A 17,406-nucleotide genomic window follows, 5' to 3' on the forward strand; every position below is an offset into this window, starting at 1 on the left:
ATTGAAAGATCCCTGAGTGAGGATCCACATGACGGTTGAGCAAAATACAAATCAAAAAGTTGTTCCTACATCATCGAATAGGTGACAGTCCCAAAGCACAGCATACAGAGGGCAGCTAGAATGCAAGTTGAATGCAAGATGCAAGTTAAAATATGATCGCCTGTAAAATCAGCTGGCAGAGTATAACAAAGGATTAAATACAATCCCCGTCATGGTTTGCAGAACACACAGAAAACAGTGCTTTAAATTTGCAAGAAAGGAAATGGGGCCCGACCAGAAGGCGAAGCCCTTGGAACTCTCTTTTTAAAAAGTCCAGCAAAAAAAAAGAAAACATTGCCGTGAAATTGATTTTTAGTACTCAGAGAATGAACTGCTGCGATTTCAAAGCTAAAAAACACACTGCGGCAAGCTCACAGCTCGCAATTTGCAACAAAAGGTATCCCCGCCAAAACACCCATACCGCGGGGAAGATCAAAGACAGAGAACGCCAACAGAATTCAAAATATACAGGACCTGCAGAGAGAGGAAACTAAATAAATGTTCTTACCTTAAAAGTTCGTCGAAGAAGACACACGTTCATTGGAAGGCCGCCTAAATCAGAAAAATGCGGGGAAATCAAACAGAACTGACAAGCTCCAGGGGCAGTCCCAGCGAACAAATAGGTTACTGTCTTAAAGTAGCAACACATTCAAAGTAGTAAATACAAGAAGGGAAAGAAGCTGCTGTAGCCAGTAAATCAGAAAAACCAGACACATTTGTACTGTGAAAACTTCATAGAAACCAAATTTGCACAGCCCTTGCATTGAATAGCCAATGAAAGTTGGAGCCCATCCTTTCCCCTGACTCAAGTGTGGACTCATGGAGATGGACAATTTTTAATGCGCAGAAATACAAATTTAAACAAGGAATAAGAAAACGTACAAGTGGATAAGTTTCTATTCATGTTTATTTCATTTGCTGGTGAAGTACTCCACAGCCAACGGATAAATCAATAGCCAACAATGTTTGGTGACATATTAAAAGGATTTTGACAGATCTTTCCAACTCCAAGTTATAGAGAGTGCAAGCCATAGAAGAAAGCCTGGCATTTCCTCAGCAAAGTGCCAAGAGCAACATGAGTCTCCAGAGAGAGGGCAACTGTCAATCAAATACCAAGGGCAACCAAAGACCTCAAAGAGACAATAAAAGGGTCCAAATGACCCCAGAGAGAGAACAAAAAAATACTCCAGAAAGAGAGCAACAGAAGTCCCAACAGTGTGAGGTAACTCAAAAAAAGCAAAATGTGCAAGAAGTGGGTGAAGCTGTTTTGCAGGAAGATATTTGCACCAGAGCTGAACCGGAAAACTTGAAGCGTAAGATTCACGTTAAGTATATCGCTCTGGTAACGCACAATAAACTTAGGTTTTCAATGCCACAGTTAGCAAATCAAGGCAGGAGGTGGGAAAACTCAACCAGATGTGCAGCCAGGTAAAATGGCAGGCAGAAAAAGCACACAAAGAAGTTGTTACTCTGAAAGACGCCTTGAAGAACCAAGATGGAAAAACATTAGGAGCTAAAAGATACATTGAATACTACTTCAGAAAGTTCTGTGTTGAAAATATCAGGAGCAATTAAATGATGCACCGAAACCCAGAGTGAGTTGGCAAGAGGTCAACAAGAGAATTAACAGTTGAAAGAACAGTTGATTGTCCTTCAAGATCAAATGCAAAAGGAATGCATAATCATTCAACAACATGAAGAAATTAAGATGGTTTTAAATGGCAGAATGGAACACAGAAGAAGAAAATGAGGAGATTCTACTGCATTACAGGAAAGCTCAAGATGAGACCGCATCATAAAGCTCATTCTATGATCTGTCCACTGTTGCTTTAAAGTAATGCATAATATTACTTCAGAATAATACCTTTGCAATTTGGATGAATCCAGCCCTACAAAGGTTCAGTAAGGAATGGACTGTTCTGGCCTGTGTATCATATCTCCATAATGCCACAGTGTGCCACCAGCATGCACAAAGATGCCCGTACGAACGGGATATGGTGCTCGACTCATTGATTGACAGTTCCAACGCGCCACAGCAAAAAACCGCACCGACCTTCTCAGAAGGCAAACACGGGACACAACTGAAAATGAAAATCGCTTATTGTCACAAGTAGGCTTCAAATGAAGTTACTGTGAAAAGCCCCTAGTCGCCACATTCCGGCGCCTGTTCGGGGAGGCTGATACGGGAATTGAACCGTGCTGCTGACCTGCCTTGGTCGGCTCTCAAAGCCAGCGATTTAGCTCTGTGCTAAATCAGCCCCAGATTTAGACAGAGTACCCTTCGTCGTCCAGTACTTTCCTGGGGCGGAGAAACTACGACATCTTCTTCGCAGCCTTCAACACATCATCAATGAAGATGAACATCTAGCCAAGGTCATCCCCACACCCCCACTACTTGCCTTCAAACAACCGCGCAACCTCAAACAAACCATTGTTTGCAGCAAATTACCCAGCCTTCAGAACAGCCACCACGACACCATGCAACCCTGCCAGGCCAATCTCTGCAAGACATGCCAGATCATCGACATGGATACCACCATTACATGTGAAAACACCACCCACCAGATATGCGGCACATACTCGTGCGACTCGACCAATGTAGTCTACCTCATACGCTGCAGGAAAGGATGTCCCGAAGCGTGGCACATTGGCGAGACCATGCAGACACTGCGACAACGAACGAACGGGCATCGTGCGACAATCACCAGGCAGGAATGTTCCCTTCCAGTCGGGGAACACTTCAGCAGTCAAGGGCATTCAGCCTCTGATCTCCGGGTAAGCGTTCTCCAAGGCTGTCTTCAGGACACGCGACAACGCAGAATTGCCGAGCAAAAACTTATAGCTAAGTTCCGCACACATGAATGCGGCCTCAACCGGGATCTTGGATTCATGTCGCATTACATTCACTCCCCCACCATCTGGCCTGGATTTGCAAAATCCTACCAACTGTCCTGGCTTGAGACAATTCATACCTCTTTAACCTGGGATCACCCCCTATCTCTGGATCTGTAATGATTTGATTACCCGCAAATGCTCGCATTCCAAGCATTGTCTGGCATCTCTGACTTTGTCTATATAAATGTTTCTGGAACATACCTCTACAGTCACCTGAGGAAGGAGCAGTGCTCCGAAAGCTCGTGTTTGAAACACACCTGTTGGACTTTAACCTGGTGTTGTAAGACTTCTTACTGTGCTCATATCTCCATGGAAGGGAAGAGTTTCAAATCAATTTCATTATTTTAAAAGAGTAGCTCATCAATTTTGGACTCCACTTAAAATCCCATTCTCTTGATCTTTAGCCACTAGATGAAGAGGACAGAAAGCAGAAGACCTCCTTGTAGGTTTTTACCCGGGCTTAGCCAGGGTAGCCATCCACAGTTCCAGGTTGGATTCAGTCCGTGATATGCTTGCCCTTGCTGTTTTCCTCTCTTTTTGGCTTTGCCCACACCCGGTGGCCCTGAAGAGGGAGCACATAATGTCCATCTGAATGCTTGCGATTTTCCATGCTTAGTTTTAATCTAATGTGTTAAGTTTCCTTTGACTATGATTTGTGTCTTTATTGCATAAGAGGTCACTTTTGTTACATGTTTTGTGTCAATGGCACGGAAGCAACCCAGTGTGTATTTATGGGTGGATTTGACGAAGTAATGAGGTAGAAGGCTCAGGAGTATCAACTTGGTAATCAGCTGAGGTGGAGATGAGATGGCAGGAATCCGTGAAATGAGGAAATGTCCAAGGTTGAGGGATCGGCGACGGAGTTTAATATCTACAAGACCTTAAGGATGGGTAGATTTCGGGTCCAATTACCATGCTTGACAGATATTTTACGTAACAGTCCACTTCAATGGCATCACAAATAGGAAAAAAACAGCCCTCCTTAATCGTGATGTCCTGTGAGGAAGATTTATATTCAAAAATGTCTGCCTTAGATTATGTGTGAACAGCAGATGAAGTCAGAAACGTAGACAACTGAAAATCATCTGTTGGTGTGCAACGTCATGGGATCGTAATGTGTTTCATTTATTTTAATTCAAAGTTGTATTAAACATTTTTTTAAAACAAAGTTTTACTGTTGGCAGTATTATTTTATAATTGACTTATAACTGATCTGTACGATATTGCAAACAGCAAAATAAATATCAGACGTTACTGTGGCAGAGCCGGGGGATAAAACTGAAACAATGCTGGGCGATGCTCGAAGTCTTTCACCGCTTCTCCCTGGACCTGATAGATCAGGATTCCAGTACCACGCCAATCTGGCCCGAGGCGCGCTGGGACTTGCAGTGCGCTGGCGGAGCCTTTCTCCTTTTGCCCTGAAGGCGGAGACTACAACCCCCAGGGTGCACCGCGCGGCGCTGTCCGCCGGCTCCCCCTGTGCGGATTGGCTGGCTGACGACAATCGCGCGATCCAGGAGCTGCGCGATCGCCACTTGCCAACGGTCGCGGAGGCGAGAGGACGGAGAGGGAGAGATTGGGGCTTTTCTCGACTCAAATATTATTAACAAGGAAAGACCCCACCCAAGTCCCCACCATCACCACACACACACAACCGAATTGTCGTTAGCTGGGTAACGGGTGGGAGATTGTATTTACCGGTGAGTTGGCAACACCAGCTTTGTTGGAGAACAATGCACGCGAGCGCCAGCGCCCTGCGGACCCTCATCAAGGGGGGCCGGGTGGTCAACGACGACTGCACCCAGGAGGCTGATGTCTACATCGAGAACGGCGTCGTCCAGCTGGTCGGCCGGGAGCTCATGATCCCCGGCGGGGCCAAAGTCATCGACGCCACCGGCAAGCTGGTCATACCAGGCGGCATCGACACCAGCACCCACTTCCAGGAGACCTTCATGAACGTGACCTCGGTGGACGACTACTACCACGGCACCAAGGTAAGAGGAGGAGGAGGCAACAGCCGAGCATTGTCTCCGAAAGCCCCCACCACCCGCGCCCACGAGGAAAAGGGGGAGCTGGCAAACTTCGGGATGAGGGGGAGGGAAGGATCTCAGCCGCTTCTGCCACGAGGGCACCCGGTATAATTCCAACGGTCCCGTCGCCACTCTCGCATTTGGAGCTTTTGTTGACCGGTTCGCTGCTGATTTCACAGCTTGCTGGGTGGAGCCGCCTACAGTTCATCTGACAATGATGGAGGGGGAGGGGGGGCTAAAGGAGAGCAGGTGGATTGAGTAGAAGGATGGCAAAGGTGGCGAAGGGAAGTGGATGCAATGCTCTGGGGAAATGTGGTTGAGGGTGAAAATGCAACACATCTTATGCGGTAAGAGGAGTCGCCAGCAATGTTTTTACTTCGAATACCATCCAACGCCATTGTTGGCTTCGGATTGTTGTCTGTAACCTGACTGGGGAAACAAGTTTACACTTTGCTGCTGAGCACACGGGATGCAAGGTTGTGTCGTGAAGAGGTTCGTTTATGCTGTAACGTTTTGTATCATTGTGGTCATATAACTAGCCTTATACAAAGAAAGATATGTATATTGTATTTTCAGAAGAAATTGATTTGGATGACTTAAAAGGCACACATTATAAGTAGTTCCTAAAAACATGAGAAACCGATTGTCAGGAATTCCGTTGCTTATGTGATCAGTTGTTGCAGTTGGGGAGAAATAGTTTTTTTTGGCTCAACAAAAAGCTTCGTCCTATTTCATGGACTAGTTAACAAATGGTACAAGTAAACCGTTGTAGATTTTAAAAAAATAATCACCCTTGGATGGATGAACTAAGATAGGCATCTGTCATCTTGTGATGGAAAAGATAACAATTCAGAACATAATTTTCAATTTTTAAGCAATTTTATCTGTAGGGGTAGTTCGTTTGGGTGATAATGGATGTTAGATTTGGATTTGGGACCCTGACATTGGAGTATTGTTAATACTGATGAAGTATAAGCTAGCCATTTGAATTTAACTTGCTTTGAAAACGTTCATAACATTAGTAGAAACTTCAGATCACCAACGACAATGTTAAAACAAAACAACAAAGAACTGATCTGTACAGGTAACCAGAATGATTCCTGGGATGGCCTGATTGTCCAACCCAAGGAGAGATTGGGTCATCTGGGCCCTGTTTTCACTGGAATTCAGAAGACAGAGAGGAAACTAATTGAAACAAATAAAATTTTGACAGTTCTGGACAGATTGGATGCAGGGGTGCGGATTCATCTGGCTTGGGGGACAGCTGGGGTCTAGAACAAAGGGGTCTCAGGATACATGGTAGCCATTTAGGACTAAGATGAGCAGAAATTTCTTCACTGAGGGTGGTGAATCTGTGAAATTCTCCACCACAGAAGGCTGTGGAGGTCAAATCACTGAATATATTTAAGACGGAAATATATCTCTAGACTCCAAAGACATCCAGGGTACGGGACGAGCACAGGAGAATAACGTTAAGATAGGTCAGCCATGATATTGAATGGCAGAGCAGGTTTCAAGGGCGGAATGATCTACTCGTATATTCTGTGTTTACAAGTATCTGTTTTATGTCCTAGTTGGGAAATCATGATTAATAATGATCTTTATTAGTGTCACAAGTAGGCTTACATTAACACTGCAATGAAGTTACTGTAAAAATCCCCTAGTCACCACACTACGGCACCTATTCAGGTACACTGAGGGAGAAGGCAGAATGTTCAATTCACCTAACAAGCACATCTGTTAGGACTTAAGGGAAGAAACCAGAGCGCCCGGATGAAACCCACGCAGACCATGGGAGAAAGTACAGACCGACGCACAGACAGTGACCCAAATTGGGAATCAAACCAAGGACCGTGGTGTTGTGAAGCAACATTGCTGACCACCGTTTACTGTGCCGCCCATCTAGAATTATTTCAGCTTCCAAGCGAGTTCCTCGCCACCAGGTTCACCAGCAATTCAACTTTGATAACCTAACAGGAAACATATTTATTGGCTAATATAAATGCCCTTTTTCATAACAAATTGAACATAGAACATTACAGCGCAGTACAGGCCCTTCGGCCCACGATGTTGCACCGTCCTGTGAAACCCTTCTAAAGTCCCTCTACACTTTTCCCTTATCGTCCATATGTCTATCCAATGACCATTTGAATGTGTTTAGTGTTGGCGAGTCCACTACTGTTGCAGGCAGGGCATTCCACGCCCTTACTACTCTCTGAGTAAAGAACCTACCTCTGGCATCTGTCCTATATCTATCTCACCTCAATTTAAAGCTATGTCCCCTCGTGCTAGACATCACCATCCGAGGAAAAAGGCTCTCACTGTCCACCCTATCTAATCCTCTGATCATCTTGTATGCCTCAATTAGGTCCCTTCTTAACCTTCTTCTCTCTAACGAAAACAGCCTCAAGTCCTTCAGCCTTTCCTCGTAAGACCTTCCCTCCACACCAGGCAACATTTTTGTAAATCTCCTCTGTACCCTTTCCAATGCTTCCACATCCTTCCTATAATGTGGCGACCAGAACTGCACACAATACTCCAAATGCGGCCGCACCAGAGTTTTGTACAACTGCAACATGACCTCATGGCTCCGAAACTCAATTCGTCTACCAATAAAAGCTAACACACCGTACGCCTTCTTAAAACCCTCTCAACCTGGGTGGCAACTTTCAGGGATCTATGGACATGGACACCGAGATCTCTCTGCTCGTCCACACTACCAAGAATCTTACCATTAGCCCAGTACTCTGCCTTTCTGTTATTCCTTCCAAAATGAATCACCTCACACTTTTCTGCATTAAACTCCATTTGCCACCTGTCAGCCCAGCTCTGCAGCTTACCTATGTCCCTCTGTAACTTGTAACATCCTTCTGCACTGTCCACAACTCCACCGACTTTAGTGTCATCTGCAAATTTAATCACCCATCCTTCTACACCCTCCTCCAGGTCATTTATAAAAATGACAAACAGCAACGGCCCCAAAACAGATTCTTGTGGCACACCACTAGTAACTGGACACCAGTCAGAGCATTTCCCATCAACCACCACTCTTTGTCTTCTATCAGCTAGTCAATTTCTGATCCATCCAAACTGCTAAATCACCCTGAATCCCATGCCTCTGTATTTTCTGCAATAGCCTACCATGGGGAACCTTATCAAACGCTTTACTGAAATCCATATACACCACATCAACTGCTTTACCCTCATCCACCTGTTTGGTCACCTTCTCAAAGAACTCAATGAGGTTTGTGAGGCACGACCTACCCTTCACAAAACCATGTTGACTATCTCTAATCAAATTATTCCTTTCCAGATGATTATACATCCTATCTCTTATAAACCTTTCCAAGACTTTTCCCACAACAGAAGTAAGGCTCACTGGTCTATAGTTACCGGGGTTATCTCTACTCACCTTCTTGTACAAGGGGACAACATTTGCTATCCTCCAGTCCTCTGGCACTATTCCTGTAGACAAAGATGACTTAAAGGTCAAAGGCTCAGCAATCTCCTCCCTAGCTTCCCAGAGAATCCTGGGGATAAATCCCATCTGGCCCAGGGGACTTATCTATTTTCACACTTTCCAGAATCGCTAACACCTCCTCCTTATGAACCGCAAGCCCTTCTAGTCTAGTAGCCTGTATCTCAGTATTCTCCTCGACAACTTTGTCTTTTTCCTGTGTGAATACTGATGAAAAATACTCATTTAGCACCTCTCCTATCTCCTCGGACTGTACGCACAACTTCCCACTACTGTCCTTGAGAAGCTGTCTTGCTCTTGGGCCTGAGCCATTCAATACTAATATTGTTTTAAATTATTTATTCTCCAAACATGGCAGTTTTCTCAAGTGTCGCATAGCCGTTAAATACACCAGTGTCAGAAATTCAGCATCGGATTTGTAAATTACCTACTGGTGCCAGGTAACAACGTTGTAACAAAACAGTGGGCAAAACTTTCAACTTAAACAGGAAATGGGCAGCTCATATATACCCACTCAATTTTCCTTCCCAGTGCAGCAAGTAGCAAAGAAATTAGGTAGATTATATAACAACAGCCTTTATACTTTGGCAAGTGTGCAGTTGTTAATCTGGAGAATAAATTACCAAAATGTTTTAATTGGAGTTGATTATCATATTGCTGAACATGAAAACTGTTGACAAATTTATGGAAGTTTTACCATATAACCATTGCACTTCAATTTATTTTTAATAATGAGGACGATTAGAGAGGTAGTAAAGTATTCGACTGGAGAGGCACTGCTCATAGATGACCTGAAAGTCATTTTGTATATGACTATCGCCAGCATCCTTTAAATAATTACTGTGCTGCAAATGTTTCTGAATGAGATCAGGCAAACCTTCTGCCATATTCTACCCAACAATTAACTGACAGTTGACTAATGTGTCTTATAATACTGTTATGTCAAGCTATTTTGTAACGGGTTCAATATGAGTGGAATTTATGAAACTGATCTAATCTATTTTACATGTGTTTTGACTGTTCCCGTACCAGCCTCCCCGGACAGGCGCCGGAAGGTGGCGACTAGGGACTTTTCACAGTAACTTCATTGAAGCCTACTCGTGACAATAAGCGATTTTCATTTAAAATTTCATTTTGGCAGATAATCACGGGTTGTGTTGCATCAGTCGACTTGTCAGAGTACTCTCATGGTGGTAAATTTGATCTTTCCTAATCGGCAACTTTTGTTGTCTTTCTATTCCGTAAAATACTTCAAAAAAGCAATTTAATCAAGAACATTTGTTTCAGCCTGCAAAATAGCTACTTGGTTGGCACTGTTAAAATTTCTTGGAATGTCTGGTATGTTCATTCTTTTTGCTGGGAGAGGGCAGAAACTGTAGGTTGTGCAGTTACTGAAATACCAGAAACAATAGAGTGTAATTGTATCTGTTATGTATTCTCAAAAGAACCACTTTCAACAAACTGACCTGATGTGCATTAGTTGATCTGAGGGGGTTAGAAATCAGCCAACTGTTTTCTTTTGTCACAGTTGAGTAGCTTGGTCAGGATTTGTCTGCCAACCAGAGCATGAAACTCCCCCGAGCCAAATGCTGTATTTGCATAAACAAGTAGATGGGATTGGGGTAAAAATGATTTACAACTAACTCATTTAATGGTATCAGTATTGATTTGAGCTCATCATTGATGTTAAAATAATAGATTAGTTTCTGAAAATTTCTTGTGGACTACATCACCCAATTATAATATTTTTAATCTCTGCTTTGAAAGAGGCTGCCAGAAATTAAAATGAACGTTGTGCAGGGCTGCAGAACCATCTTGAGTGGTTTATGATATCATGATACACAGTTAAATACCCTTGCTCTTTATCCTAGTTTTCCCCACCCTTTGCAGTAATGTAGTAGAGCACAAATGTACCAATTCTACCAAATTGTTAATTTTTGTTAGTTTTATCAATTAGGATTTCATTGAGGACCAGCGCACATGTGAATTTTTCATTTAATTCGAATTCTGCAATTTAGAAATAAAACGCCACATTTGTAACTGGAGAAAACTGACATCAGTTAAGACCCCCAACCACCTTTATTTTGCTTTCTTTTTGATCTGTTTGCAGTGAATATTGCTCCAACTGGTCACTGGGGAGTGTAGGGATGAATGGCACTTGAATTTTCATTCCTCTGTCAAGTCAGCTGGGATTGGTAATTGTTCTTTGTTTCATGAGAAATAGATGAGAACCCACTTCCCACCTACTGTCTTGTATTCCTACCAAAGCAATGAAAAGATGCCAGCATATTCGTTGGCTATTTAAATAACTTCTTCCAATGGCTGTTCCTAACCAGCTGAATTGTTGGTATAATCGGGGTGAGTACCATCAAAAAGAGATTGACCCAATTGCAGAGAAAAAATAAATGCCTACTTTTTCTGCGGTATGATTTTAACCAATTATCTCTCTAACAATTTGCAGATCTCGGATGTAAAAATTATCCAATTTAATAGACACAGGGCACGAATCTCACTTGAGGGCAACGCAGCCAGAGAATGCCAGCAGAGGCCTACAGCGAGCCTCCCAACAACCTCCGCTCCTCCCGGGATTCTCCGAAGTCCCGCGAGATGTCGGAGCCAAAACTCGGCCTGAATGGGCAGGACCGTATGATGCTTGCAGTAGTAGGCCGTAAACCTACTTACGACCTACCTGCTCAGGATCCAGCAGCCTCCCCCGATTCACCGGCATCCCTATGGAGGCTGCAGCTTGACGCCGATCAGTGCTGACCCACACAAACGTGCACTAGATGGAATGGCACCCGATGGGGGGTGGGGAAGAGTCTCCTGAGCCACCGGTGACCCAAGGGTGGTCAGGGTAAGTGCAGGATGGCTCCCTGTGGAATGCGGGCACCTTGGTACCGCCCAAGGTGCCTGCATGGCACTGCCAAGCCAGCAGTAGCACTGCCAGGGTGGCATTGCCCGGGTCAGGTAGCAAGGGGGGGGGGGAATGAAATGAGGTTGGGGTGGGGGGGGGGGCTTGAAGGGGGGTGCCCATGTGAGTGGGGTGTGACATTGCCCATGGGTGGGGGATGTGAGGGACCCACAAGCTCCCTTAGAGATTGGGGCACCCTTTCAAAATGGTGGCCCTATCTCTGAGTTCAGCTACCCAGTGCTAAACAAAATTCGAAGTGTGGGCTAAGCCAGTGAGAAATTTCCAGGGCCCAAAAAAGAGTAATTGTAAAGTGAAATGAAATGAAAATCGCTTATTGCCACAAGTAGGCTTCAAATGAAGTTACTGTGAAAAGCCCCTAGTCGCCGCATTCCGGCGCCTGTTCGGGGAGGCTGGTACGGGAATTGAACCGTGATGCTGGCCTGCTTTGGTCTGCTTTAAAAGCCAGCGATTTAACCCAGTGTGCTAAACCAGCCCGAGTGATAAATGAAATGAAAATCGCTTATTGTCACAAGTTGGCTTCAAATGAAGTTACTGTAAAAAGCCCCTAGTCGCCACATTCTGGCGCCTGTTCGGGGAGACTGGTACGGGAAGTGGTGGGGAATTTGCCAGTAGAGCCGGCGGGAAACTCCCTGAAAAACCCGTCACACATTAACTTTGAAATTTTGGGGGAGAATTGGGCCCATAGTACTTTGTGTTATCTGCCACTTTACCAATCGGATATTCTCTACTGACCAGGATTTCTGATGGGTCACAAATACCTATCATCATTTCATCAACAGGAAGCAGTTATGAAGTTATCAAGGACTGTCCCTTTATACTGTATCATTTCATAATTTATGTTTTAATGTACTGTTGAAGATTAGAAATAAAAAGAGTACTGTTCTTTACTTCCGGAGTGCTTACATATTTGCTTATTCTACAAGTATTGCACAGTAGTCCATTGGTAAATGGAACTGTCCATTTAGCAGCAGTTTTGATTAACCAGCACTACCGATTCCTTGAGCATGCCTGATAATTAATTTACTGTTTAAGCGCAGCATGTATTGTGTGGTTAAATAATTAATGTTGTGACCTATTTATTTCAAAAGAATGAAAAATAAATGATATGAAACTCTGGTGTCAAAATATAGAATTGTACAGCCCGGGGGAAGCTCATCAGGCCTGTATCAGCTCTTTGACAGGGCTATTCAATTAGTCCCATGTTCTTTACCCATTTCTCTCTATTTTCTTTCCTTTTCAAGTATGAATCAGATTCCCTTTGAAAGTTACTACTGAAACTACTTCCGTAACAATATCATTCCAGATCATATTCACCACGCTGAGATAAAAGTAATCCGCTCCCACTCCCCGTTCATTGAAAATTACAATAAATCTATGTCCTATTGCCAAATACAGGGATATTATATGATTTTTATTTCTCAGATTAAAACTCTTCTTTTAGCTGACACTGATCTTGTCAGATCAGGGATGATCTAGTTACATACCGAAAGTCTGGCATAATGGCAACGGCAACAGTGTTGAAAGAATAATTGGCAGTAGATCAAAGGAAAGAAAGTTATAATAAATTAAAGTCAAAATATAATTTTGATTCTCATTTGTGATGAGAGATTTTTATAGTAGGAAGTATTCCTGGTCCACTTATACTACAGTGAGGCAGAAGTTAAAACTTCCCCTACTCTGCAATAACAATGAATTTAACCTCCAAATTCAGAAGAGCATCCCTGACAGTGTAAGACCGCTGGTTTTCTGCATCTGACATCCTTGGACCCACGAATGAGATTGCGCATAATTCTGCACAGATAGACAGTCTTATGATGTCGCTCTGTATGCAGTCTGAATGGGTTTTAAATTGCCAAACTTGAAGAGACGAAAAACATACTTCATTTGAATCAAATTTGAACACAGTCCCAGAGATTTGAACCCTTGTGCTAATCCATTGTTATCCAGTTGTACTGTAGTTGAACGAGTCATTGAAGGTTAGCTCTTGTGATAAAATATGCTGTCTATAACCATTCAAATACATTATAGCTTATGACATACTCTAGCAGTTTTATTTTGTTTCCACTTGAGATATTTTGCTCTCCCTTTTTATGGCCTCACGCATGAGGGAAGATGATTTGCCTTCTCTTCCTGTAAGCCATTATTCTAACAGTTTTCTACCAGTGGCAAGGTGATTTTCCCTCTTTGACATAACCCCTACTTTCCAATAAAGAAAGAACTGAACTCTCATGATGTCCCTGACCAAAGCAGTATTTTTGACATTTACTTTCACTGTCATGACTGTCGTTGCTCCAGTGTATGCACTGAGTTTTAGTTTTGTTTATTTGCTGCTAAGAAATTGAAGATGCAGTTGCAAGTTACTTTGTTTGATACTTTTTTACACAGTTCCAATTGTATAGTACAACATTTTGTGATAATGTACAAGTTTTTCCCTGTAGTTTTTATTTCATCAGAAAGAGTGAAAACAATGAGGGAATTTGTCACTTTCTAGTGAAATTATTATGGACTGAAACAATGCCTCTCTAGAAATGCTGTTTTGTTGCTAGCAGTTTGGAGAGAAGAGAGAGAGAATTTTTAAATAGACAAGAGAATTCTGTTCTACTTCGACAGCTATCTGGCTGTCTGTTAACAAAGGTTCACTTTCTATTCTGGTGATTAAGTAGTTGTCAGCTGCCTCCTATTGTGACAGGGGCAATATTTCAATGAATGGAGAGGTTGATGACAGCTAAGTTTAAAAAAAAAGGTTTTCAGCACCTTATTTTTGACAACATTGTTTTTTGTATAAGTTAATCTCCTTTTCTGGTGAACTTTAGTAGTATTATTAATTACAAATGTATATTGTTTCTGATTTTCTTGTGTAATGTAATATTGGCAGGAAGAATTGGCTGGAAACCTGAAATGTGGTCTGAGCTTATTTGTTTTCGAGCTAACTTGAGCTGCTTCCTTAAAACAATAGTGATGATACAGTTAGCATGTCAGTGGCTCAGTTAATATCTGTGACATACTAAAGTATAGTATGCATTTTCCATTGCAGCTATCTCACCTGTGAAATGTATTGATTGATGGAATATTTTGTTAGTGACAAATCAGCGCTTTGGTCATTCAGTATTTCTTTTAAATCTGTAATACTTTGAAAGTAATGTAATGCAAAAATTGGAAATAAGAAACCTTTTTTGCTTATTAAAATGATATATACTGAAAAAAGACATGCTGTCAAAGCTTTTCTTCTTGCACTTATCAGGACAGACACAAGAATACCAAACCTGAAAGGAAACAATTTATATCACATGACAAAATGGGTGCTGACTGGTTGGCAAGTGTGCTCCGATTGGTCAAGACGTTGCCAGGTTGAATGTAGCAGGGAGCTATTGTCACCCACGCTTTTGTTGATGCAAAAAATGATGCAGTGTCCTTTTCCTTGTAGAGGTTAGGTGCCTGCATAAGAATATATTTAACAGTATAATATAGTGTAAGTGACCTACATTGTAGTTTTGACAGATAATCTTAATTTGGTTGTCAGTGTAATTGTTACCACACTTGGGATGGTCAGCAAGTGCTGTCCACTCGCAGAATCACATCTGACATTAGACATTATGTTCTAAGTTTTGGAAGCAGGGATTGATTGAATATGATTAGTACTCTACCTATTGCAAACAAGAGGGCTGGGATTACAGCCTTATAAAACAGCTTGTGAGTCATCTAGCAAATTGGCTGGCCAATCTACCTAACCTGCACATCCTTGGACCATGGGAGGAAACCGGAGCATCTGGAGGAATGGTAACATAGTGGTTAACACTGTTGCTTCACAGCGCCAGGGCTCAGGTTCAATTCCCAGCTTGGATTACTGTCTGTGCTGAGTCTGCATGATCTCCCTGTGTTTGCAAGGGTTTCCTCCAGGCACTCGTCTCTCCTCCCACAAGTCCCGAAAGACATGCATGTTAGGTGAATTGGACATTCTGAATTTTACCGCCGTGTACCAAACAGGCGCCGTAGTGTAGCGATTAGGGCATTTTTATGGTAACTTCATTGAAGTGTTACTCTAAGCCTACTTGTGATACTAAAAAAGATTATTGATTATTAAAAGCCAATGCAAACACAGAGAGAATGTGCGAATGCCACACAGTCACCCAAGGCCGGAATTGAACCCGGGTCCTTGGCGCTGTGCCACCATGCTGCCCCCTCACATATACACTAAAATTCATATACCACATTACTCATTAGGCAGATTATCTTTTGGTTATGGCAGCATCCCGTTAGAGGAAAACACTACTTGTGTTGCCACTGCATAATAGCAACATGAAACCAGTTTCACCTATTGTTCAAATGTCTATACAAAGCCAAGTGCATGGAGGGGGCATGATGAATATGACGTGGCCTGTGGGTTTGGAGGCAGGAGATGAGTTGGGAATGTGACGGGACTTGAAGTGTGGTTGGGGATGAGGTAGGTCCTGACATCCATCAGTAAAATTGGACCGACTTCAAGTAAGCAGAGGGTGATGTCCCAGCCTGCAAGCTTATCCGTCCACTTGCCTGTGTTGTCATCTTAGGCGTTGGTCCAACTCCATCCTTCTCCAACCTTCCCGGAATAAAAAAACGGAAGACTGGAGCGTTTTTAAAGTCTGCTATGTCAAGAACTCCCCTGACCCTACTTTTCTGCCACCTTTTGATTTTGCGGTTTCAGCACTATAGGGTGTTCACTTATCTCGCCTTCAAGACAATCTTGCTGTTCAACAAAAATCACTTAATTTTGTTTTGTTACTTAATTGATGATTTGAATTTTATTAACAAAATGTTAACTGTACATTGTTATCTTTAAATTCTATTTTGAATGAAGTAACTGCTCTCTCTCTTAGTTGAGGTTTGATATGCTGGAAAGGTTAAGAGTCAACAAGAACTCTGAAAAGGTTGGCATGACTGCTATGGCTGTTTCAAAAGGAAGCCTAATTCTGTGATTTTGTTCAAAGTGCAGTAAAGCTGAGAGAGCTGTTCATTAAACAGTGCTGAAATTTGTGCGCGTTAACCATGGGCAGATGCAGTACTGTATTAGACTCTCCTGGGATAAGATGGCAACATTTTCATGTTTTAGGTGAAGAGATAAATTAAAGTGAAAGACTTTGTGCATGGAATTGAACCTGAAATAGAATTTCATGTTGTGCTTTTTGAGATTTTCTGTACACTTTTAGTGTAGTGACAATGACTAGTAAAAGAAAGGTTTTGTTACTTTGGTTTTTTTATTCATTCAAGGGATGTGGGCTTGGCTTTGCTGGCTCGGCCAGCATTTATGACCCAACCCAGTTTCTTTTGAGAACATACAGTGCAGAAGGAGGCCATTCAGCCCATCGAGTCTGCACCGACCCACTTAATCCCTCACTTCCACCCTATACCCGTAACCAAATAACCCCTCCTAACCTTTTTTGGTCATTAAGGTCAATTTCTCATGGCCAATCCACCTAACCTGCACGTCTTTAGACTGTGGGAGGAAACCGGAGCACCCAGGAAACCCACGAGTGGTAAAGCAAAAAGTGCAGAGGATACTGGAAGTCTGCAGAGGGATTTGGACAGTTTAAGTGAATGGGCGAGGGTCTGGCAGATGGAATACAATGTTGACAAATGTGAGGTTATCCATTTTGGTGGGAATAACAGCAAAAGGGATTATTATTTAAATGATAAAATATTAAAACATGCTGCTGTGCAGAGGGACTTGGATGTTCTAGTGCATGAGTCACAAAAAGTTGGTTTACAGGTTAAACAGGTGATCAAGAAAGTGAATGGAGTTTTGTCCTTCATTGCTAGAGGGATGGAATTTAAGACTAGGGAGGTTATACTGCAACTGTATAAGGTGTTCGTGAGGCCACAGCTGGAGTATTGTGTTCAGTTTTGGCCTCCTTTAGGTGGTAGTGAGCTGCCTTCTTGAACTGCTGCAGTCCCATCTGGTGTAAGTACACTCTTATTGCTGTTAGAGAGCGAGTTCCAGGATTTTCACTCAGAATTTTGATTATATAACCTTTTTGTTAGGTTTTTATGAACAGATG

General features: G+C 42.7%; 1 protein-coding gene across 1 annotated transcript in view; it reads left to right on the forward strand.

The window, feature by feature from the left end:
- The first annotated feature begins 4,456 nt into the window (after positions 1 to 4,456).
- dpysl5b (dihydropyrimidinase like 5b) overlaps positions 4,457 to 17,406 on the forward strand; it is a 125,476-nt gene continuing 112,526 nt past the window's right edge. The window contains exon 1 of the mRNA XM_038800106.1: positions 4,457 to 4,928. Coding sequence (XP_038656034.1) covers positions 4,668 to 4,928 — 261 coding nt within the window. The 5' untranslated portion in view covers positions 4,457 to 4,667. The remainder of the gene's footprint in view (positions 4,929 to 17,406) is intronic.

Source organism: Scyliorhinus canicula, chromosome 6 (assembly GCF_902713615.1).
Source record: "Scyliorhinus canicula chromosome 6, sScyCan1.1, whole genome shotgun sequence".
NCBI classification, from domain to species: domain Eukaryota; kingdom Metazoa; phylum Chordata; class Chondrichthyes; order Carcharhiniformes; family Scyliorhinidae; genus Scyliorhinus; species Scyliorhinus canicula.